The sequence below is a fragment of the Nomascus leucogenys genome, chromosome 6 (genome assembly GCF_006542625.1).
Source record: "Nomascus leucogenys isolate Asia chromosome 6, Asia_NLE_v1, whole genome shotgun sequence".
Lineage (NCBI taxonomy): Eukaryota > Metazoa > Chordata > Mammalia > Primates > Hylobatidae > Nomascus > Nomascus leucogenys.
In genome coordinates this window covers 42,951,460-42,975,514 of record NC_044386.1, presented here as the reverse complement: position 1 = coordinate 42,975,514, position 24,055 = coordinate 42,951,460, and the positions used below count along the sequence as shown (strand labels likewise).

The window sequence follows — 24,055 nt, the reverse complement described above, 5'->3', positions numbered from 1 at the left end:
CAAGGACCAGATGGGGTCATAAGTGTGTGAGTAACTGACATGGTGCCCAAGGACTGGGAGTAGAAGCAGAATCCCATCCACCTTCATCTAATCATACAGAGAAAAGAGACAGGAGCCCAGGGAGGGCAGTGCTGTGCCCAAGCTGTCAGCAAGCAGTAGGCAGAGCCCAGGCCCCGGCTTTCCGATGCCCACCCATTCCCAGTTCAGGGCAAGGCCGCCTCTCCAGGGCCTTTCCCTCCCCCAGAGAGAAAACTCCCCAAGTTTCTCTGACTAGACAAGAGAGCGAGTGAGAGCAGAATCTTCCACTTGGGCACACACACCTGGAGCCTGAGGCTGAAAGCTGGAATCCCAGACTTTGACACTCAAGAAGGCACCTCCACACCCTTTCAGCACCTCCACCTGGGACCTTTATGAGCACCTGGCTTCCCTCCCAGGGGAGAGGGGGTGTCCCAGAGACACTGGGGCCCTTAGAAGGCACTGTGAGTTGGCAATAATGGCAGCAGCATGGTGGGATTGCCGGTGGTGTAGGAAGCAGGGGAGGCAGATCACAGCACTCAGGATGGCCAGAGCTGAAGGCATCAGAGTCCCCTGCCCTTGATCTGCAAAAAAAAAACCCACGGCACATTGCCCTCCCACTCCACACCTCCCACAGTTGGCTCCAGAGGAGGAGCGGCGAGGCCTCGGGAGGGCAGCAACCACTGCTGGCCAGGCCTTGGTGTTCTCCTGTTGAACTGCACAGGTTGTCAGCGTCAAAGTCGCTTGTGACCATGATGGGTCAACACAAAGCAAGGTCACTTGGTAGCTATCATGGCTCAGCTCATGCAAAACATGGACAAAAATGACCTCACACCCCCTCCCCTGTGTCTATGTCATGACCACAACCTCTTTGTCAATTGCAGCATTAGCTTTGGTCTTGTCTTCCTTCCTTCCAGGTAAGATTGAGGAAGATGCCAGGTGATAGAATCCACCCTTCCTCTGACAGCATCCAATCTGGAGCAAAGGCTTCCTTCAACCCTCCCCCAAACCCCCAGTACAAGCCCAAATTCTGGAACAAATCCTTTCCAACAACTCCTTCAGAGATGCTCCCTGGCTCCAGGCAGTGCTTGCTCACCTCACTGCAGCAGGAAGCCCAGCTTGTGAACTGCATGTGTGCTGCAGGTGGTGGCTGGATGCAGGGTATTGACAGATGGATCCCATCGATACCCCCACTGCATAACCATGTAAGCATATCATCCCCCATTTGCACATGAGGAAACGGAGGTTCACAGGGTGGGGAAGGGGAAGACATAATTTTTCCTTCAAATGCGATACTGGTGAGATGTGAGAGGCAGCACCACTCATAGCTCAGTGAGGCAGTGGGCACACCAGGACCTTCCCTGGCAGATCAGGTGTGTGGTCACCCCCATTACACAACATGGCAGGAGTTGGGGAGACCACACATGGGTCTCACCAGCTCTCCACTGGCCCAACCTCCCTGCAGACACTAAGGACAGGGTTAGCATCTGCTTGCTGGCAGGCCTGGCCACCAGATGTCCTTGCTTGTATCTAAGGTCCCTGTAGTTGTGGTTCAGAGGGTGGGGGCTGCTCCTGAGATTCAGCACCGCACAGGCACTGCACAGCACTGTGCCACGGTGGTGGGCACTCGCTTTCCAGATAGGGCCCATGTTGGCAGCTGGGCATGATGCATCATTTACCCTATCCTGAGTGGAATAGGTGGTTTTATAGAAAACAATTTGGGCCAGGTGCGGTGGCTCACACCTATAATCCCAGCACTTTGGGAGGCCAAGACGGCAGATCACAAGTTCAGGAGTTCGAGACCAGCCCGGCTAATATGGTGAAACTTCGTCTCTACTAAAAATACAAAAATTTGCCAGATGTGGTGGTGGGCACCTATAGTCCCAGCTACTCAGGGGACTGAGGAAGGAGAATCACTTGAACCCGGGAGGTGGAGGTTGCAGTGAGCCAAGATCAGGCCACTGCACTCTGCACTCCAGCCTAGGTTACAGAGCAAGACTCCATCTCAAAAAAAAAAGAAAGAAGAAAAAAGGCAAGGAAAAGTATTTGTATTTGTAGATGAATGAAGGTGATCCCTTTGAATGTTGGAAGCAATTTTATTTTAGCCATTGGTCTGGCACTCATTCTGATGGGGTGACAGGCATCCCTGCCTTAGTCAGCAGAGCACAGCAGTGTGCTACATCTCCCCTCATCTGAAGATTCAGGCCATGAGCAGGAACGCCTGTCCTTGTGTCACACTAGCAGAGAGGATGTGCCTGGTGGCACCATTCACTGCAAAGGCAGAAATGACCCAGAAAGAAGAGGGAGTGTGTTCCCGGGGGTGTGACTTTTGACCCAGCATGGGGGACATCTCCATTCCTTGGCCAGGACCCCCAACCTGAACACAGAGGCAGAGAACATGTGAAGGGCTCCCATTCCCAAGTGGTCCAGGGTGCAACTCTGAGCCTGTGGTCCTGGTCACTGCCTTTTTCTCCACAGCATGGCTGCCACCATCCTGGGCTGGGGCACAGAGGGGCTTTGCAGAGATCAGCATAACAAAAGCATCGCTGAGATGCTGCAATAGGAAACCGTGACGCCTTATTGGGCTGCCAAGGCAGCCTAAGCTATTTGTTGCTGCAGTCAGTGTCCCCAGACAGCTGTGTCGCTGTCACTGCCTCTGGTGTGTCCATTTTTCTTCTCTTCTCCTGCCTGAGCTTCCGCTCTGAACTCTGTCTCTAACTTACAAGAAATCAAGCTCACTGGATTCTGAGTTCTTCGGGGTCAAGGACTGTGTCAGTAGTTCATGTCTCTTTCTTTTTTTTTTTTTTTTGAGGCAGACTCTCGCTCTGTCCCCCAGGCTGGAGTGCAGTAGTGCGATCTTGGCTCACTGCAAGCTCCACCTCCCGGGTTCACGCCATTCTCCTGCCTCAGCCTCTCCGAGTAGCTGGAACTACAGGCGCCCGCCACCACGCCCGGCTAATTTTTTGTATTTTTAGTAGAGACAGGGTTTCACCATGGTCTCGATCTCCTGACCTCGTGATCCGCCCGCCTCAGCCTCCCAAAGTGCTGGGATTACAAGCATGAGCCACCGCGCCCGGCCCTTGTGAGTTCTATACACCCTTGATAAGCACCGATTCTGGGCCAGGCCAGACACCCAGCTGGACCCAGGAGATACTGAGGTGAGTAATGCCAAAGTGCCTCCCTTCAGCAGGAGGCAGGCAGTCACACCAAAGTGATAAAGGCACAAAACCCAGAGGCAGCAGAGGAGCAAGGACTGCTTTGTTCCAGGAGGCTGTGACCTCAGGAAGAGCTTTCAGAGGAGGACATCTCTGCAGGGCTTGGAAGGATGAACACATATTTGCCCAGCAGACAAGGGAGCCAAGGAAATCCTGATGGAAGAGAACAGCTTGGGTGAGAGTGTGAGCCACAGGATTGAGGGGCACAGACATGGAATTGGAGGAGCAGAAAGAATGAGGGGGGATAAATTTGGGAAGTCAGCAGAGGTCAGTCACAAAAGGTTTTAAATCCTGGTGAAGTAGCAGTGGGTGCTGCACAAGTGACATGGGCCTGGAGGAGATGCTGTTAGCTCTGAGTGAAGATGGAGCATGCCATCCACCAGGGGAACCACAAGATGCAATAGAAATAACAACCCTGAGAAGCCTGCACAAAGGATGAAGGGCCCAGGGGTAGCACCAAGAAGGTCCCTGTCAGAGGCCAGCTTTGAACAGAGACAGAAAAGACTCTTGAGGGCCTCAGCTGCTGCAAACCTCCTCAACAAATCATATTTTACCTTCAAATATTTGCTAAAGAATACTAACTATTAGAATAGCAATGCTCGATTGATAATAATTATCCCCTCACTGTACATTTTTTACAATTCTTACAGTGCTCTCGGGTCCAGTGTCTCATTGGAATCCCCATATAATCCCATTTTGCAAATAGGCAAACGAGGCCCTGTGATGTCACACTGAGGTTTGCAGAGTTCCACATAGAAAATAGGGAGTAGTTTCATCTCAGCCCTGGGTATAAGGCCCAAAGTTCCTTTTCTGGGAGAGGGTCCTTGAGGCCATTCAGCAGCCCATAGTCCAAGTCTTCGTCTTCCTTGAGCTTCTCCACACCTGTGTCCAAAGCCTCCTTCTCCTCCTCCTTTGTTCTCAGGTACCGCTACCAGTTGTTGGGCAGGGAGGCCTCCTGCTGCTGCCCGTCCTAGGGTGCATCCTGCAACATGGGTGCATTCTGGTTCAGCCAACACCTGCACCAGCCCTGCAGCCCAGGGCTCCTGTGGTGGGCCTGAGGTTCCTCCCTATCAAATGGAGATGCGCTGGGGTTGCTGCCTTTGTTGGAGCCCATGTCCAGGCCATCTTGGGGTGGCCAAGGGTACAGGGCCCTGGGGACAGGCCAGAGGGCTGCAGAGGCAAAAACCAAGAGGATGAGGGGATCTCTGATTTAGACCGCCTGGATCCACATCGCAGAGACAAGCTGCAAGGCCTGGGGAAGCCTGGTTCACCTCTCTGGGCGTCAGTTTTCTCCCCTGTAAAGTGGGAGGTATAAGAGATTCACTCCTACAGTTGTCTCTGAGCTTTACAGCAGGTAATGTGTGCAAAGTACTTGGCACAATGCCTGGCACATGGTAAGTGATAATAAACAGGGCTACTATGATATCATCATCTGAGCTAGGTCACTCATGCACTTCTCCAATCCTTCAGGGTTCCCCTCCATCCCTCACAGGGTAGCAGCAAGTGAAAGGGATGCCTCTGGCCTTGAGGAGCTCATATCTTCTCATTTCCCAGGGGCTTCCATCCAGTGCCCACACATGCCTGGCATGCAGTAGGCACCTCATCCACATCTGGTGAAAGAGTGGAAAACAAGTCATTGTCATGTATTGTTTGGCACTGAATCTACAATAGGGGACAGAGAAGTGGGTGACTGTGGTTGTGCCCACAAGGTACTGTCCCTGAACTTTCAGGGATCAAGAGGCCTTAGCAAGTCTAGTACCAGGGAGTGGGCACTGTGTGGTGGAGTAGGAGGCAGGTCCTAAGAAAGGCAGTGGGGTAAGGAGAGGAGCTTTGCCTTTGGGTCTGTGAGATCCTCCACCAGGACCTCACCAAGGGCCCCAGACAGGTCATCCCTCCAAAATCTCTCTATGCTCCTCTGTGTAATGGGTCAGCCTGGAAGAGATACTTGCACAACCATGTTCAGAGCAGCATCATCCACAATAACCAAAAGGTGGAAGCAACCCAAGTGTCCATGGATGATGGACGGATGGATCAACAAAATGCTGTCTGTGCATACAGCGGAATATTGTTCAGCCTTGAAAAGGAAGGAGATTCTGACACCTGCTACGTCAAGAATGAACCTTGAGGACATTAGGCTGAGCAAAATAAGCCAGACAAAAAAGACAAATGCTGTATTATTCCACTTTTCCAAGGCACCTAGAGTAGTCAAGTCCATAGAGACAGACAGGAGAATGGTGGCTAACAGGTCCTGGAGAGGGTGGTGAATGGGGAGTTATTTTTTAATGAGTTACAGGGTTGTAGTTTTACAAGATGAAAAGCATTCTGGAAATTGGTTGCACAACATTGTGAATGTACTTAATGCCACTGAAATGTATACTTAAATATAGTTAGACAGTAAATTTTATGTTTATTTTACCACAACTTTTATAATGGGGTAGTTATGCCTGACTCCTTGTGTTGCTGTAGCGATTTCATGAGATAACAAATAAGGAACCACCCAGCATGTTGCCTGGCACATAGTAACTGCTCAATAAATCACAACTGGATTTACTGAAGATAAAGTTACCTGACTTCTCTGAGGCTTGCTCTCCTCAGCTGAAAATTCTTCCAACAAATATTAGATGAGACCCTACTGTATTATACTGGGTTCATAAATAGCACTCCCCCTTTTCCCTTCCCACAGAGTGCAGTGAATAGAAGACACTTCTCCACACCCGAAAAGCTCCATGCTGATTGCGACAAGGAAATGCTGGATGGAGGGGTTCCTGGAACTACTGTGAGGGGTGAGCTTCCCTAGATGTCTAGAAATGAGGCAGGGGCCCGACATCTTCCACCCCCACTAAGGTTGCCTTGCAGTTCCCAGCTGGCTCTAGACTTCCTAGAAACTGCCACTTTTCTGCCTCCATTACCTCATAGCCCAGTCAGCACCATTATCATTATCACCATGATCAAGGTCACCATCCTTACAGTCACCACCACTATCATCATCACCATCACCATTCTTACCCTCACCATTCTCACCATCAACACCAGCATATTCACCATAACTATCACTATCATTATCACCAACTTCGCCATCACCATTCTCACCATAATAATTATTGTCACCCTCCCCATCCTCATAATCATCATCATTATCATCATTACCATCACTATCATCATCACCATCACCATTCTCACCCTCACCATTCTCACCATCGTCGTCATCATCATCGCCATTATCCTCACCATAACTATCACTATTATCAAAACCACCTTTGCCATCATGATCCTTATCATCACCATCACAATCACCACCATCACCATGTTCACCTTTACCATTCTCACCGTCATCATCACCATCATCATCCTCAACATAGCTATCACTTCATTATCACCACCTCCACTTTCACCATCACCATCCTCACCATCATAATCATCACCATCACATGGAGCCATGCATTCTGGGTATGAGGGATCTTGGATCAGGGCATCTAACATATCTTGTAGGATAGAAACGCAGTCCGTCAGGGTCTCACAGTTGGTGGAGTAACTGATTCTTGTGAGGTCATGTTCCTCTGGGTGATGTGGGATGTCACAAGACCAATAAATACGAGCTGAAGCCCATCGCATCACTTCTTTTTTTGTAAAATAAGCTCCATCATCAGCAGTAATTGTATGATAGCAGAGAATAAGAACTCAGCAAATGTAAATAATTTGATGCTATGAGAAGCATATGAAGGGGAGTCCATATTCTGATATGCATCTATTCCAGTGAGGGCAATTCTTTACCACTTCCATGAATGAAGGGAAAGAATATTATTACAATGTTACCAGAAATCTGTCTGATCTAGGCAAGGTAGTTCCTCTTTCCAGGGTCTCAGCATTGGTCATTGTTGGCAGTCAGGGCACTCATCTGGGCAGTAGGCAGCACTGGTGCAGGGAAGTTCATGTTATTGGAAACATGTAGCATCCTCTCCTGCTATCATCGCCACATTGTCCATGAACCCACTGGGCAAAAGCTGAGGAAGCTGGGAAAGAGGCTGATGGTATCCACAGATCAGCCATCATATGGCCCTTTATTGGTAGCCTTTCCTACACAAGGATACTAACACAAGGTTCTCATAACCAGAATACAGTCATCCATATCAGGATATCAGCATTCACCCAGCACTACTGTCCAATCAACAGATGCTATAATCTCATTCAAATTTTCTCAGTTGAGCCCTAAATACATTTTTTTTAAACTTCGTAATCCAGGATCCAATCCAGGATTTCCAACTGCATTAATTGTCATGTCTCTTAAGCTCCTTCAACTTCAAACAGACCCTCTGTTTTGCCCTATTTTTCACAACCTTAAGAGTTTTAAAGAACATAAGAATTTCCTTCTGAAGGATGTGTTCACCTTTTTCCATCTGACGTTTTTCCACATCCAGACTTAGGTCATGTATCGTTCACAAGAAAACCACAGAAATAATGCTGTGATCTTTCTAGGACATCACAGCAGGAGTCATACGATCAAGTTTGTGCCAGATTTCTCCAGCACAAAGTCATCATTCTTCCAATTGATAAGTATTTCATATGAAGAGATTAATTACATATACACATGAATGTATATTTGTATGTCAAATTTATACAAAATAGTATTTCAATGTCTAACCAATATAAAAGTTATTAATTAGATCTGTTTAATTTTATTTCCTACTAAGTCTTCAAAATCTGGTGTGTGTTTTACCCTGACAGCACATCTCAGCCTAGCCTGAGAGCCTAACCAATTTCAAATTCTCAATATTCACATGGCGTGGCTACCATATTTGTCAGGGCAGCACTAAAGCACTAAAGATCTTCTTCCTTGGAGAAGTTCTAAGCTTTCAAAATATTTGGTAAATACATTTTATAAAATTCTTCAGAATCCATAAATAGGCAATTACACATTTAGTAACCCATAGAATACAACATGACATTAAAAAGTGAATCCCTCGACAAAAAAGAAGGTAGGCAAAATTTTCTTCAGACCAAATGGACAAATCAATTATGATTACCTAACATGCCCATTTTTATTTATTAACGTCCTTCATTAATACCACCAAACCCCATCAACAGGTAAATGAATAAATGCATTGAGGCCTATCTGAACAATGTCCCAATTCCTTACCATTCTTACTTCTTTTGCAAGCAGAAAAGACTAAGTGTTAGCAAAGACTATTCAGATAGTTTGTTCTTATGCCAGTAGTTGTGATTTCCTGGAGGTCTACATGATATCAATTATGTACTTCAATACCTCTCACAAGTACTTTTCCTATTTGGCCATTTTCTGCAGTATATCCATGCTCCCATTTTCTCTATTCTTTTATTTCTATCCTAGACTTTTCTTTCATCCTATAATTCTTTATCCTAAAAATATTAATTTAAGGATAACGTCACAAAATAGTGTCTTTCTTCAGATGACACTCCAAATTGGTACCTAATATACAGAAATGACTATCATGGACATAACCCACAACATGTGAAATGTATGGCTCATGCTGCTGATATTATAAAGGAAAGTTAATGACAACTGAATTTCTAGTCATTTTCCACCCAAACAGTTGCTTATAAAATGGCAGGGAATTGTAGGTATGTATGCGGTGGCTATTTTTTGGTGGGGTGTTCAGCAGCTCTCCTCTTCAGCCCCCCTTTTCTTTGAGGACCATTTCAATGAGCACCAACTGGGCCTGACCCAACTTACCAGCCCCAGCCCTAGAGGTGATCATGATGCCCAGCTCTGGCAAAATACTCTACCCTTGGATCATAGCAACTGTTTCAGTACTTTTTTTTGGAATCATCAGGAAGGACTCTTGCTTTTTCTATTGCTGTGGTCTGCAAGGACAAAGTAAACTGGGTTATTTGTAGCACTATCTCTTGCTACAGAGAGAGAAGAGAGTCATCTTCAGAAGGAAAAAATGCGGCTAAAACAAAAGGAAAAGTGTCAAGAGAAAGAAGGAGAACATTTCTTGATGATTTTATATAAGCCCCTGGATCCAGCTAAGCGTGACAGCGACTTGGGTTAAAGCTCTGTCACTTATAGGATCATTGACTTAAATATAAAATAAAGTATTAAAACTATGAACTTTTAGATGAAAATACAGAAAAAAAACTTTGTAATATTCAATTAATCAAAAATGTCTTAGATGAAGCCCCAAAAACCAAATGCACAAGAACAATTAATAAATTGGACCCCATCAAAATTAAGAGCATCTGCTGTTTGAAAGATAGTGTTATGAGAACCAAAAAGAAAACTCAAGGAGAAAATACTGGCAAGTCTCATATCTAATAAGGGATTTGAATCCAGAGTATATAAAGAAAGTATTAAAATTTAATAATGAGAAAATAAGCAAAGAAAAAAACAAAAAAGGAAGAAGCAAAAAAAAATGTGAACATACACTTTACCAAATATATACAGATGGCATGTAAGTACATAAAGAGATACTAAATATTATTAGGCATTATGGAACCACAATAAAATACTATTGTACACATATGAAAATGTCTAAAATTTTAAAAGAAGGCCCATACAAAGTGTTGGCAAGAGTGTGGAATTCTCATATACTGCTGATAAAAATATAAAATGGTACAACCATTTTGGAAAACATTTTGACAGTCTCTTAAAACTAAACCTAAACCTATTAGCTATTACACTCTTAATATTTACTCAAAGTTATACGAACTTATGTACATGAATGTTCATTGCAAATGTATTTGTATAAGTCCAAAACCAGAAGCAATGCAAAAACCAATCAAAAGGCAAATGGATATACAAGTTGAGACCAATCTGCACAATAGAATACTACTCAGTAATAAAATTAATGACCTATTGATGCCTGCAATATAACTGAATCTCAAAATAATTATGCTGTGTGAAAGACGCCAGACCCCTCCAAAAAAGTGTCCATACTACACTTCATTTGTATAAATGTCTAGACAAGGCAAACTATTTTATAGTGACAGATTGGTGATTGCCAGGGAGAGTGGTAAGGTAGGAAGATACAGAAAGTTTGGGATTATAAAAGGGCAAGGGGAAACTTTTATGAGTGCTGGATATGTTCATTATTTTTATTTTGGTGATGGATTTGCAAGTACATATAAAAAATAACACATAATGGAAGTAGAAACAGTATTTTTGTTTCATTCTTAAAAAAGCACAATTTACTTACTAATGGGATGTGTGTGCCTGTTGGGCACACAGCACAACTTTTCAAATCTTAAAATCGGACTGGATCTCAACCACTGGACCTTATTCCTATTCCACACTGACTTTAGCACAATACTTGCTTTTATCGTGGTAATTAACAACACCCACCTTAAAGGTAAAGAAATGTACTTCTAACTAACTACTTTTGAAACTATGAACTGCCTCAGGCTAGTAGTTCTTAAGATCTCCAGCAAATGTTGCTTTGTTTCCCTCAAAAATATACAGCCCGGGCAACATGGCAAAACCCCGTCTCTACTAAAATTACAAAACTTAGCCAGGCGTGGTGGTGCGTGCCTGTTGTCCCAGCTACTCAGGGAGGCAGAGGCTGCAGTGAGCCTAGACCTCACCACTCCACTCCAGCCTGGGGGACAGAGTGAGACCCCCATCTCAAACACACACACACACATACATATACTCACAAGCTATCTGCTGGTGCCCCTGTCAGTTAAACACAGCATCTCAGGGCACCTTAGCACACAGTTTGAGAGCTGTGGTCCTAAGCACTTCAATTAAAAGTGAAACATCTCTGGCTGGATTTTTAGAATATTTACTTTTTAATGCTTTATATTATATTTATGATTTACGTTTTACTTAATTTATCTGAATACAAGAATCCAGACATTTGGAAGTAAAACAATGGAACACATGCCCTGCAAACACTAATCAGCACAAAACTCATGTTGCTATGTTATTAACAGTTTAGACTTAAGCCAAGAAACATTGCTACAGATAAAAAAGATTTTACGATGTCAGTCACTAGAAAAGTATGCCAATTTTAAATATGTATAAATATAAAATATCCCTTCAAATTATTTACTACAGAAACTGATATAACTAAAAGAGAAATGGACTAATCTACAATACAGATTTTAACATACCTTTCAAAAACCGATGGAACCAACAGAAAAAAATCCATAAGAGAAAGGGAGATTTGATGAACACAATGAACAAACTTGACATAAACTGACATATACAGAACACAACACTCAACAACTACTGAATACACATCCTTTTCCAGTGCACGTATCATATTTACCAACATAGATTATATGTTGGAATTTAAAGGGACTCATCACAGAGTACTCAGTCGTGGGATTTTGCCTAAATTTGTCTGGCCTTCAACAGGGTTCAAATACAGTTAAATTCTTATTTTGTCTAAAGAGTCCTATCCTCTTGTTTGGAAATTTTACCACAACAATCTAAATTTGCATAACAACTGAACCCAGCCCTTGGAACTTGAAGTCTATTCTAGCCAAAGGCAGATTAAACTGTCTAAGTAGTAATGTCCTTCAAATTGTTGTCCCCTGCTCCAGTAATGGAGTGTAGCTCCAAGAAGCTAACAGACTATTTGTCCTTCATAGTATACATTCTATGTTACATCAAAACACGGTATAAAGCCTTGAAATCAGCAGCAGAGAAAAAATGAGATCAACAACCATCTAGCTGTGACCTCACTACTTAGTAATTATGCTTTTAGCTGACTCCTTTACTTGATTCCTAACTGCTTATTTCTGGCAGGGTAGCCCTAATCCCTGACCAAGCTGACATTTTAAGAAGTGAGCAGAATGAAAAGGCTCTACCATCAGTGATCAGTTTAACAAGCTGCAACACTAGTCACTCGCTGCAACTCTAGTCACTGGCTGAAACTCATATTGTGGGTTTTAAAAGCTCAGAATTAACATGGAAATACTATTGACTCCAAAAGAAACCCAGAAATCTCTGGGAATCCAGCAAAGATAGAAAGGGTCCTCTCAATAGTCACCACTCACACTTTGCTTTGTTTTGATAACTATGTTATTACATACGGAGAATATCAAAAAATATGCCTTTTCCTCATTGTCAATGCTAACCCTAAAATTGTAAGGCTCTTGCAGGTTGAAATCCCCAGGCTCTCACTGGCCCTTCAGCAGAAGGCAGTGAAGTCACCTGCAAGAGTGATCACCCAAAAGCTTCCAGGCTGGACAAGTTGGGACTCAGTTCTTGCAGTTCCCAAATTCACAGTTCTCTTGAGACATGGTTATTTATGGAGCTCCCAAAGATGAGAAATTCCACCCAGGAAATTCTGTTTATAAAAATTATTCACATTTAATTATCTCAGGAGACATTAACACAGCAATGTTGAAAATTTCCCATTAATTTTTAATCCCTGGAGAAAAACTGAACAATTATTTTTTTAAATGAGAAGCTTCATATAATACAAATTATACTCCCACATGTGATTCAATTTCTATTCATTAATGCCGGAGAAGTTGATAATTACGAATTGCCATTGGTAAAAAACAAATGTCATTCATCATTGGAGAAGTGCAGAAGGTTTAAAAGAGATAAGAATTAGTTTTTGGCCTTGGGGCATTTTATGCCTTTCAAAAGATTTTGCTCTTTTTTTTTTTTTTGACTCCTGGCTTTCTCTCTCTCTCTCCCTCTCTCTTTCTTTCTGATTTCAGTTTCTTTTGATTTCTCCTGCTTAGAAATGGTGAGAACTTTGGATGTGGAACGTGGAGGAGGAGGAGCACGAAGTGAGGGTCTGCACTTGGGGTGGTCAGCACTGCGGATGCCCAGCAAAGGCACTGCCTGGTCCACATCCCGGAGGGGTCTCTGCGCCCCAGTCGGCATCGCAGCTGATGGTGAAACTTTTGGTGTGGCAGAAGAGTGTCCCCAAACTTTGGAAGGTATCTGCTGCATCCTCCATAGTCATGTATGCCTGCCGAGGGCAATCTTCTCGGGGAGTAGAAAGTCTCGCTCATGGACCAGGGCTGAGTCACTTGCGCGGTGTAGCCCTGGCGGGTTCAGGCGGCCCCGGTGTCGCAAGCGGCTGTGAGTGATGCTTCCTTGCGGCCGGAGGGGTCCCAGGAAGGCTGCAGACTGGGGCTGAGCAGCGGGCAGCATGGTGGCCGCGATGGAAGGTGAGGGTTCTCAGCGCCAGGGGACCCAGCAGAGCCCGAGCCCGGGCATCCCGCGTCTCCAGCAGCACCGCGGAGAGGCCTGGCGTTGGTGACGCGGCGGCCACTGCACGAGGCCCACGACCCAGTCCCAGAGGCCAGCCCATCGTCAGTTAACATCAGGAACCCCGGGCCAGCTGAGGCCCGGGCCCCACGGGCAAGACAAAGGGCAGAGGGTCCGCAGGCGAGGCCGAGAGCCGGCAGCGCAGGCCTGGCTCCACCGGCGCGGAGCTCGCAGGGCACAGCAGGCACCGGGCAGCTACCAGGGCTTCCAGAGGAGGCTGTGCACCCCCGCAAAGGCTCCTGCCTGGCGTCCAGCCTCTCCGCGGTGACCCCACGTGCACCACCTCCTCGTTGTCCTTGTCTAGGGCCGCGGCAAGGTCCTCGCTCCCAGGGCGCGACTCCGGGGGCACAGGAGCCTGGGCTGAGCAGCTGGAGTAGGGTGAGCACCGCCAAGAACCCAGTGAGAGTGGCACCCCAGGGCGGCACAGGAGGCCGCATTTAACGTGTCAATCATCTCAAAGATTTTATGACATCTTTTTTTGACATAATATCTATAATGTCTATTATATCTTGTGATATAATTATTAACACCTCTTCATTGTGATTATTATGATTATTTTATACCAACACATCTTCAATTATTAATATTCCCAGTTGCTAGAGAAAAATGAAAACTAGTTTTGAAAGCCTTTCTTCTGCCAATGGAAGCATATTCTAGCATGCCGCCAATGCAATCCACTTTCCACCACTTTCACAGAAAACGTTACTGCACAATTATACTATCCCACCCTTATATACTTTGTGTGTGTGTGTACTTGTGTGTATGTATGTTTTATGTATATATATATGTACATATATATGTACATATATATATATATATATAAAGTATGCCAGAGATGAACAAGTATTAGAAAATTAAATACACACAGGTCATGTCAGTGCTATGTATAATGTGGTGAACTAAGTATAGATGTTCAACAGTGTGGGATCTAGGCCGGAACAAGACTCCTAGTCTTAAGCAATTCTTTCTAGGTTCAGTCTCTGGAAATAATGCTTTGTATCAAATGTGTGAGAAAATTAATGGGTTTTAAAGACTATTCTATGTCAACTATAACATTTCATTTGGGGATTTCTGTCCCTTATAATATCTAACTCATTTTGGATGGATTCCTTGAGGCCTGGTTTATTTTTCTTTTCCTTTCTACACATCGCTGCTCAGAGTGATGAATAGAGTTGTATTTTGAATAAAATAGCTGGCCGGGCGCAGTGGCTCACGCTTGTAATCCCAGCACTTTGGGAGGCCGAGGCGGGCGGATCACGAGGTCGGGAGATCGAGACCACGGTGAAACCCCGTCTCTACTAAAAATACAAAAAAATTAGCCGGGCGTGGTGGCGGGCGCCTGTAGTCCCAGCTACTCGGAGAGGCTGAGGCAGGAGAATGGCGTGAACCCGGGAGGCGGAGCTTGCAGTGAGCCGAGATTGCGCCACTGCACTCCAGCCTGGGCGACAGCGAGACTCCGTCTCAAAAAAAAAAAAAAAAAAAAAAAAAAAAATAGCTAAGCATCCTTTTGTGAGCAAGGAGCATGATGTTATGGTGGTTATGGTTACAGTGGGGCTGGGGTATTTACCTGGAGCCTGGACGTCCACTGGGACATGATACCCACCGGGATTTTTTTGTGCATCAACCTGGTCTCTGATGTCCACCTGGGGACTGGGTATCCATCTAAGGCCTGATGTTTACCTGGAGCCAGATGTGCACCTGAGGCCTGATGTCTATCTGTGGCCACCTGGGGACTGATGCACACCTGAAACACAGGTATTCACCTGGGGCCTGATACCCACCTGTAGTATAGGTGCCAACCTTGGGGCTGATGTTCAGCTGGCGTCCACTGTCTACCTGGGCCTGGTGTACACATGGGGCCTGGGCATGCACCTGGGACTTGATGTTTAAATATGGTCTGGAGTTCTCTTAGGGCCTGTTGTTCACCTGGAGCCTGGGTGTACACCTGGAGCCTGATGTCCCAGGTGGACACCTGGGTCCCAGGTGATCTTCAGGCCCTAGGTGAAAACTCCAGGCTCCAAGTGGACAACATGGCCCCAGGTTCCAGGTAAACACTAGAATCCAAATCAACACCAGGCCCCAGATGGACACCCAGGCCTGTGGTGGACATCAGACTCCAAAAGGTCATCTGGCTCTAGGTGAACATCAAGCCTCAGGTTGACACCTAGTCCCCAGCTGGATATCAGGCCCCACTTTGACACCAGTCCCTGGGTAGATACCTAGGCCTCAGGTGGATATCCAGTCTCTAGCTAAGCATCAGGCTCCAGGTGGACCCAGGCCCTAGCTGACTGGGGACTAGTGTTCATATGGGGCCACATGTCCATCTGGGCCCTAAGTGTCAACTTGTAGTCTGATGTCAACCTGGGAGCCGGTGTTCATTGGAGGACTAAAGTCCTCCTGGTGCCTGATGTCCAACTTTGGACTTTGTGTCCACCTGGAGACTGATGTCCACTTGGGACCAGATGTCCAACTGGAGCAAGATGTCCACCTGTAGCCTAGAACTTCACCTAAGGCCTGATGTTCCCCAGGGCCTATGTATCTACCTAGGGACTTGTGTCCAGGTGGGGCCTGAGGTCCATATGGGGCCTGGAATTAACCTGGGACCTGATGTCCACCTGGGGCCTGGGTCTTCCTCTGGAGTCTGATATCTGTCTGGGGCCTGGGTGTCCTCCTGTGGTCTGATGTCCACTTGTAGGCTGGTGTCCACCTGGGGCCTGGGTGTCCACCTAGGAACCTGATGTACACCTGAAATCCAGTGTCTACCCGGGTACTGATGTCTACCCGGAAAGTGATATAAACCTGGGGCCTGATAGCACCTGGGCCCTGAGTGTCCACGTATGTTCTGATTTCCACTTTTGGCCTGAGTGTCCTTCTAGGGCCTGAGTGCCACCTGGGTCCTGATGTTCACCAGGAACCTAGGTATTCACTTCAGACTTGATGTTCACCTGGGGCCTAATGTCCATGTGAAACCTGGTATTCACCTAGAGCCTGGGCATCCACCTGTGGCCTGATGTTCAGTTGGCGACTAGGAATTCCACTAAGGCTTGATGTCCACCTCGGGCATAGGTAACCACTTGTGGCCTAGTGTTCCCCTGAAGCCTAGGTGTCAACCCAGGGCGTAATGTCCTCTTGGGGCCTGCTGTCCACCTGCAGACTGGTGTCTGCATAGGGCCTGGTATCCACCTGGGGTCCAGTGTCTGCCTGGGGCCTAGTGTCCACCTGAAGACTGAGTATAGACCTCGGACCTGATATATGCCTGGGGCCTATTTATCCACCTGAGGAGTAGCATTCGTCTGGGGCCTCATGTCCACCTAAGCCCTGGGTGTCAACCTGGTGCCTAGTGGCCACCATGGATCTGGGTACTCACTTGAGGCCTGGTGCTCCCATAGGGCCTAGGTATACACCTGGGGAATGATGTGCAGGTAGAGGTGGATGTCTTCCTGGGTGCTGGTCTTCACCTGGAGACAAGGGTCTCCCTGGGGACCGGTGTTCATCTGGAGCCTTATATGCACCTTGAACCTGCTGTCTACTTAGGGCCTGATGTCTATCTTAAGGCTGGGTGTCCAGCTGGGGCCTGGTTGTCCACTTGGGGCCTAATGTCCACCTAAGACTTAGTGTTGACCTAGGGTCTGGGTGTCCACCTGGAGCCTGATGTCCAGCTGGAGATGCATCCACCCGAGACCTAGGTATTCACCCAGGGTCTGGTGTCAAACTGGGGCCTTATATCCACCTGGGGACTAGATATCTACCTGAGGCTTGATGTCCACCTGGAGCCTGATATCCACCACAGAGCTGGGTGTCCACCCAGGTTCTGCTATCCACCCAGGGCCTGGTGTTCATCTGGGGCCCAGTGCCCACCTGGAACCTGGGTATCAACATGGGGCCTGGGTGTCCACTTGGAGCATGATGTGCACCTGGCACCTGAGTTTCCACCTAGGGCCTGATGACCACCTGAGGCCCAGGTGTCCACCTGGGGTCTGATGTCTACCTGAAGCCTAGGTAACCACCTAGGGCATGGTGTTACCTGTGCCTTGATTTCCACCTGAGCCTGGTGTACACCTGGGGCCTGGGTGTCCATCTGAGGCCTGATGTACATCTCAAGTCTAGTGTCCACTTGTGGCCTGATGTCAACTTGGAAGCTGATCTCCATTGGGGGACTGATGTTCTCCTGGGGCCTGATATCCAAATGGGACCAGATGTTCACCTGAGGCCTGGAGTTAATCTGCGGTCTGATGGTCACCAGGGTCCTAGGTGTACACCTAGGGCTTAGTGTACAACTAGTGCCTGATGTTCACCTGGAGTCTAGTATCCACCTTGGCTCTGATGCTACTTGAGGCCTGGGTGTCTACCTAGAACTTGAGTCCCCAACTGGGCCCTGATGTCCACCTGAGGCCTGGTGTCCTTATAGGGCCTGATATCTACCTAAGGCCTGGGTATCCTCCTGCAGCCTGATGCTCACCTGTAGGCTGGTGTCCATATCGGGCCTGGGTGTCCACCTGTAAGCCTGACGTACACCTGGAGTCCAGTGTCCCCTTGGTTACTAATACGTACCAGGAAAGTGGTATATACTTGGGGCCTGATATACACCTGGAGCCTGTGTGTCCACTTGAGCCCTGATGTCCACCTGGGGCCTGGTGTTTACCTGGGGCCTATATCTACCCACTACCCAAAGTCAAGTTGGGAAAAGGGCCCAGGATAGGTAAGGAGCACAGAACAGGGACATCATTCATAAGAAATTCTGCGTAGAATGGGTGCTCTAAGCTCTTAAAACAGCCTCTGCCTCAGGAAAGACTGTCCAGGGCATAAGAAGCCCAAACACAGGGTGGGATAACAGGTTTGCACTTGGCCTCACTGCTGGGAGCCCTGGGGGCCTCTGCCCTTTTGGCCATGTTGTCTCCTGCCTCTTAGGGTGGTGGGATTCTGGGCTCTGATTGCAGCAGGTGGATTCACTTAGCTCTCCTCCCCTTTTAGCATTACTGTCTTCCATAATAAACCTCTCATTTTGATCTGCCAGGCTGTCAAATGCTTTGATTTGCCCTCTCTGTTTTGTTCCAATGGTTCATCAATCCAAATATCCACAATAGAAGGACAGATTTTAGTCTCTTCATACAGTGGGATATTTCACAGTGATTAAAACAAATAAAATAAATGCTTGTATATTGATATGTAAAGTTGTCCCACATCAATAACTTTTAAACACATGTTATGAGCCCATATCAATTAACTGGTTACATATCTATACATAATGTTTGCCACTGCATAGACAAACAAAATCTAAGCTTTAGACTCCAAATGGAATTACAGGGGAGTCTTGCTGTCTGTGTTCTGCAGTTCTGTCATGTTTGAAATTGTCAAATAAACATGGTGCCTTTCTGTTAGCCACTCAGTATTCCTCCTCTCTGTCCACAAAGCATTGTCACCCTCCCTGTCCCATTTGCCCCAGCCCTGTGGAGCTTGCTGAGCTGGCACCATCATCTCTTGTAATAGACAAAGACATTGAGGACCAGAGAGGGGAAGCACCTTGTTGACATCCCACAGCTCTGAGTCAAAGTGGAATTAGACTCCCTTACTAGCTGTTTCCTAAAGTGCTGGGAGCCCTGGAGGCCCAGGAATGTAAGGGCTGGAGCCCGGGACTTTCTGTCCTGAAGTAGGGGAGGTGGGGCTGCAGCTCACCGCTTGAGTGCATTTCCTCTCAAGTACGATAAGGGCTGCTTTGTAAGATGTAAAATATAAATGGCTGCCTGCAAATCTGTCAGGTAATGTGTTTGTCTCCCCTATGGGACTCTAAACTTGGTATAAGCAGGGACCTGTCTGAATCACCCCAGTGTCCCCAGCACCAGGCCAGAGCCTGACATATATATATATAAAATGACTGACTTCATTAAATACCAACACCTTCTAGGTGCCAGGTACTGCTCTAGATGCTGGAATCTGCAGTGAGTAAGATACCCAGAATCCCTGCCCCTGTGTAGCCCTTACTGTAGTAGAGCAGAACAGATGATGAATAAGTAAGCATGCAGGGTGTGAGATGGGTGGGAGAGCTGCATTGCGAAAATGGGCAGCGTGCAAAGCGGACACTCAGGAAAGAACCTGAGGGTTGAACTGTGGACATGATGGAGAAAAGTCGCCCCTAATATGAGTGCAGACACTCCAGCTACAATAAGAAACGAAGGTGGAGAAGGAAGCAAAGAGGCAAGCAGCTGGGGAGATGTGGAGGTGGGATCCAGGTAAGGCTCTCTCTTTATTGCATCTATTTTCAAATTGAAATAGGAAGCAAGGCAGCAGGTGTAAGTAAGGCTGGGGAAGGTTTTAGAGGTTTAAGGAGGAAGGAGAGGGCACCATACTGTTGCTTGGGGACAGGGCAGCACATCCAGAGCTGGGTGCCTGGGCTCCACGGCAAGTCACTTCATCTCTTCCTGTGCTGGCATCTCCTCAGCTGTGAAATGGTGATGATTATAGAACAGATTCATAGAGTTTTATGATAATTAAATCAGTTGGTATTCATAACATGCTTAGAATATTATATATATTTATATTAAGATAACAAATAAAGAAGCCAGGCCGACTTAGGGACTCAAGAAATGAGTGAGTTTGTAGGACATCATCCAGGGCCCACTGGAGGTTTGGGCTTGATAATTAAATGGGAGCCCCGTCCCAGAAGACAAGGCCAGTCACGGTCGCCCACCGCTGATTCTAGGATTCTAGGGCAATCCGCCCCGTGGACCCCGTGGAGCCTCGGAGGCCCGACACCCAAGCGCTGCCACGGAGGGCTCCCGCGTTGCCCAGCCTCAGGGACTGGTTTCTAAGACAACCGTGGGAACCACTGTGACGGGAGAATCAGCTCGCGCCTCGCGCATGCGCACTGGCTGGGCCAACTCACGCTCCGCTCCCAGCTGTCAGGCTGCGTCCCCTTTAAATAAGGGCGGCTGCGCCGCGGCAGAGGGGGCTCCTGCTGCAGCCCCGGCGCTGCGGCTGGATCCGGGGTCCAGGTTGGGGCCGCGTGGGGGAGGGGGCCGCGGGTGTCCCAGGGCCGAGCACCCAGGAGTCCGGTGTTCAGGACCTCCTTGAGCCGAGTTCCACCGATGCAGCGGGAGCTTCAGGGCGCCTGCAGGGTTCTCAGGACTCCTCTTCAGATGTGACTTTGGACCCCTCCGGGTGAGAAAGGATGGGCTCACCACATCTGGTGAGGCGGGCCAGGGCCTCGCTGCAGCACAGAATGATCCCATGGCCCTCGAGGCGTGGTGTCAGCTGAAAATTCACTGATCCGTGAGCCCTCTGCCTCCCTCCTCCTTTGAAAGAGCAGTGGACCGCCCCGCTTCTAAAAGCCCTGGGGCTCCTGCAAGCCGACACCGCTTTCCAGGACACGTTCGTGCAGACAGGGACCGGGCGAATCCGAGGTGGAGACGAGGCGATCAGGCGCGCACTGACGTATCCCAGAGCAGATGGCGTGAATGCGTGTCACCGGAGGCATATGGGGCGATGGCGAAACCAACAAAGGTGTCCAGGCATGTGCCCGGTGGCAAGGGGGAACAAGTGGCCTTTCCCTGAGTGCCAAGGGAAATGAAAGAAGACCTGGGAACCAGGAGGGGCCTGTGCCTGAGTCCAAGCCGCAGTTTGAAATGCCTGCCAGAGGAGCAAAGAGCTGTCTGCAAGATTCACCCCACCCCCAACCCTCCACGCACAGGTAGCTCTGAGGCATCCTCCCCTGCACCCGACCACAGACCCAGTCCGACACAGTCCCTTTGGTTTCCTGACATTCCTTACAGCCAGAAAATACAGGGAGTCAGTCCGCCTATAAGCAGAGGAAAGGATGTCCCTCAGGAGTGAGACAGGAAGTGCAGAGGAAATGCGACAGCACCTGTCCTAGAAGACAAGGACAGTCAAGGTACCCCAGCGGTGATTCCAGGACTCTAGGGCAATCCGCCCTGTGGACCCCGTGGAGAGGTCAGGCCGGAGCCTCGGGGGCCCGACACCCAGGCGCTGCCACGGAGGGCTCCCGCGTTGCCCAGCCTCAGGGACGGGTTTCTAAGACAACAGTGGGAACCACTATGTCGGGAGAATCAGCTGGCTCCTCGTGCATGCGCACTGGCTGGGCCAACTGGCGCTCCGCTCCTGGCAGTCAGGATGCGTCCTCTTTAAATTAGGGCAGCTGCACCCTTTCACAGGGGGCACCTGTTGCAGCACCGGCTGCGGCTGGATCTGGGGTACAGTTTGGGGCCGCCTGGGGGAGAGGGCCGACCTTGTCCCAGGGCCAAGCCCCCAGGAGTCCCGTGTTCAGGACCTCCTTGAGCCCAGTTCCAACTATGGAGCAGGAGCTTCAGGGCGCCTGCGGGGTTCTCAGGATTCCTCTGCAGATGCGATTTTTGACCCCTCCAGATGAGAAAGGATGGGCTCACCACACCTTGTGACGCAGGCAGGGCCTCGCTGCAGCACAGAATGATCCCATGTATCTCCAGGCGTGGTGTCAGCTGAAAATTCACTGATCCGTGAGCCCTCTGCCTCCCTCCTCCTTTGAAAGAGCAGTGGACTGCCCCACTTCTAACAACCCTGGGGCTCCTGCAAGCTGACACCGCTTTCAAGGACAGGTGCAGACAGGGACCGGGCGAATCCAAGGTGGAGACGATGCGATCAGGTGCGGCCCAGACGTATCCCAGAGCAGATGGCGTGAATGCGTGTCACCGGAGGCATATGGGGCGATGGCGAAACCACAATGGTGTCCAGGCATGTGCCCGGTGGCAAGGGAGAACAAGTGGCCTTTCCCTGAGGGCCAAGGGAAATGAAAGAAGACATGGGAACAAGGAGGGGTACTGTGCCTCAGTCCAAGCCAGTTTGAAATGCCTGCCAGAGGAGCAAAGAGCTTTCTGCAAGATTCGCCCGACCACCAACTCTCCACGGCCCAGGTAGCCCTGACGCATCCTCCCCTGCACACGACCCCAGGGGCAGTCTGGCCCAGTCCCTTTGGTTTCCTGACATTCCTGACAGCCAGAAGATTCAGGGAGTCTGTCCGCCTATGAGCAGAGAAGAGAATGTCCCTCAAGAGTGAGACAGGAATTGCAGAGGGAATGCGAAAGCACCTGTCCTATAAGACAAGGCCAGTCACGGTCGCCTAGCGCTGATTCTAGGATTCTAGGGCAATCCGCCCTGTGGACCCCGTGCAGAGGTCAGGCCGCAGCCTCGGAGGCCCGACACCCAAGCGCTGCCATGGAAGACTCCCGGGTTGCCCAGCCTCAGGGACTGGTTTCTAAGACAACCGTCGGAACCACTGTGACTGGGGAATCGGCTCGCGCCTCACGCATGTGCACTGTCTGGGCCAACTGTCGCGAGACTCCTGGCAGTCAGGCTGCGTCCTCTTTAAATAAGGGCAGCTGCACCGCTTCACAGGGGGCTCCTGCTGCAGCGCGGGCTGCGGCTGGATCCGGGGCACAGTTTGGGGCTGCCTGGGGGAGGGGGCCGACGTTGTCCCAGGGCCAAGCTCCCAGGAGTCCCGTGTTCAGGACCTCCTTGAGCCGAGTTCCACCGATGGAGCGGGAGCTTCAGGGCGCCTGCGGGGTTCTCAGGATTCCTCTTCAGATGCGACTTTTGACCCCTGCGGGTGAGAAAGGATGGGCTCACCACATCTTGTGACGCAGGCAGGGCCTCGCTGCAGCACAGAATGATCCCATGGACCTCGAGGCTTGCTGTCAGCTGAAAATTCACTGATCCGTGAGCCCTCTGCCTCCCTCCTCCTTTGAAAAAGCAGTGGACTGCCCCGATTCTAACAGCCCTGGGGCTCCTGCAAGCCAACACCACTTTCAAGGACAGGTGCATACAAGGTCTGGGCGAATCCAAGGTGGAGACGATGCGATCACGTGCGGCCCAGACGTATCCCAGAGCAGATGGCCTGAATGCGTGTCACCGGAGGCATATTAGGTGATGGCAAAACCACAGTGGTGTCTAGGCATGTGCCTGGTGGCAAGGGAGAACAAGTGGCCTTTCCCTAAGTGCCAAGGGAAGTGAAAGAAGACCTGGGAACAAGGAGGGGTACTGTGCCTCAGTCCAAGCCACAGTTTGAAATGCCTGCCAGAGGAGCAAAGAGCTTTCTGCAAGATTCACCACACCCCCAACCCTCCACCGCCAAGGTAGCCCTGACGCATCCTCCCCTGCACGCGACCCCCGGGGCAGTCTGGCCCAGTCCCTTTTGTTTCCTGACATTCCTTTCAGCCAGAAGATTCAGGGAGTCAGTCGGCCTATGAGCAGAGGAAAGGATGTCCCTCAGGAGTGAGACAGGAAGTGCAGAGGAAATGCGACAGCACCTGTCCTAGAAGGCAAGGCCAGTCACAGGCGCCCAGCGGTGATTCTAGGATTCTAGGGCAATCTGCCCTGTGGACCCCGTGGAGAGGTCAGGCCGGAGCCTCGGAGGCCCAACACCCAAGCCCTATCACGGAGGGCTCCCGAGTTGCCCAGCCTCAGGGACTGGTTTCTAACACAACCGTGGGAACCACTGTGAGGTTGATTCAGCTCGCGCCTCGCACATGCGCACTGGCTGGGCCAACTCGCGCTCCACTCCTGGCAGTCAGGCTGCGTCCCCTTTAAATAACCGCGGCTGCGCCGAGTCACAGGGGGCTCCTGCTGC

At 49.0% G+C, this 24,055-nt stretch overlaps 1 protein-coding gene across 1 annotated transcript; it reads left to right on the top strand.

The window, feature by feature from the left end:
* The first annotated feature begins 917 nt into the window (after positions 1 to 917).
* On the top strand, positions 918 to 13,258 carry LOC115835556. Its single transcript, XM_030815107.1, has 3 exons — positions 918 to 1,220; positions 5,914 to 6,013; positions 12,909 to 13,258. The coding sequence occupies exons 1-3, from the start codon at positions 948 to 950 to the stop codon at positions 13,256 to 13,258; spliced, it is 723 nt and encodes a 240-aa protein (XP_030670967.1). The 5' UTR covers positions 918 to 947.
* Positions 13,259 to 24,055: the final 10,797 nt, after the last annotated feature.

Excerpts from the sequence above, each read along its gene's own strand:
- LOC115835556 (XM_030815107.1), top strand. The coding sequence starts at position 948 with ATGCCAGGTGATAGAATCCACCCTTCCTCTGACAGCATCCAATCTGGA. Across the intron at positions 1,221-5,913 it reads TACCCCCACTGCATAACCAT|AGTGCAGTGAATAGAAGACA; the intron begins GTAAGCATATCA and ends CCCTTCCCACAG. Across the intron at positions 6,014-12,908 it reads TCCTGGAACTACTGTGAGGG|AAATGGTGAGAACTTTGGAT; the intron begins GTGAGCTTCCCT and ends TCTCCTGCTTAG.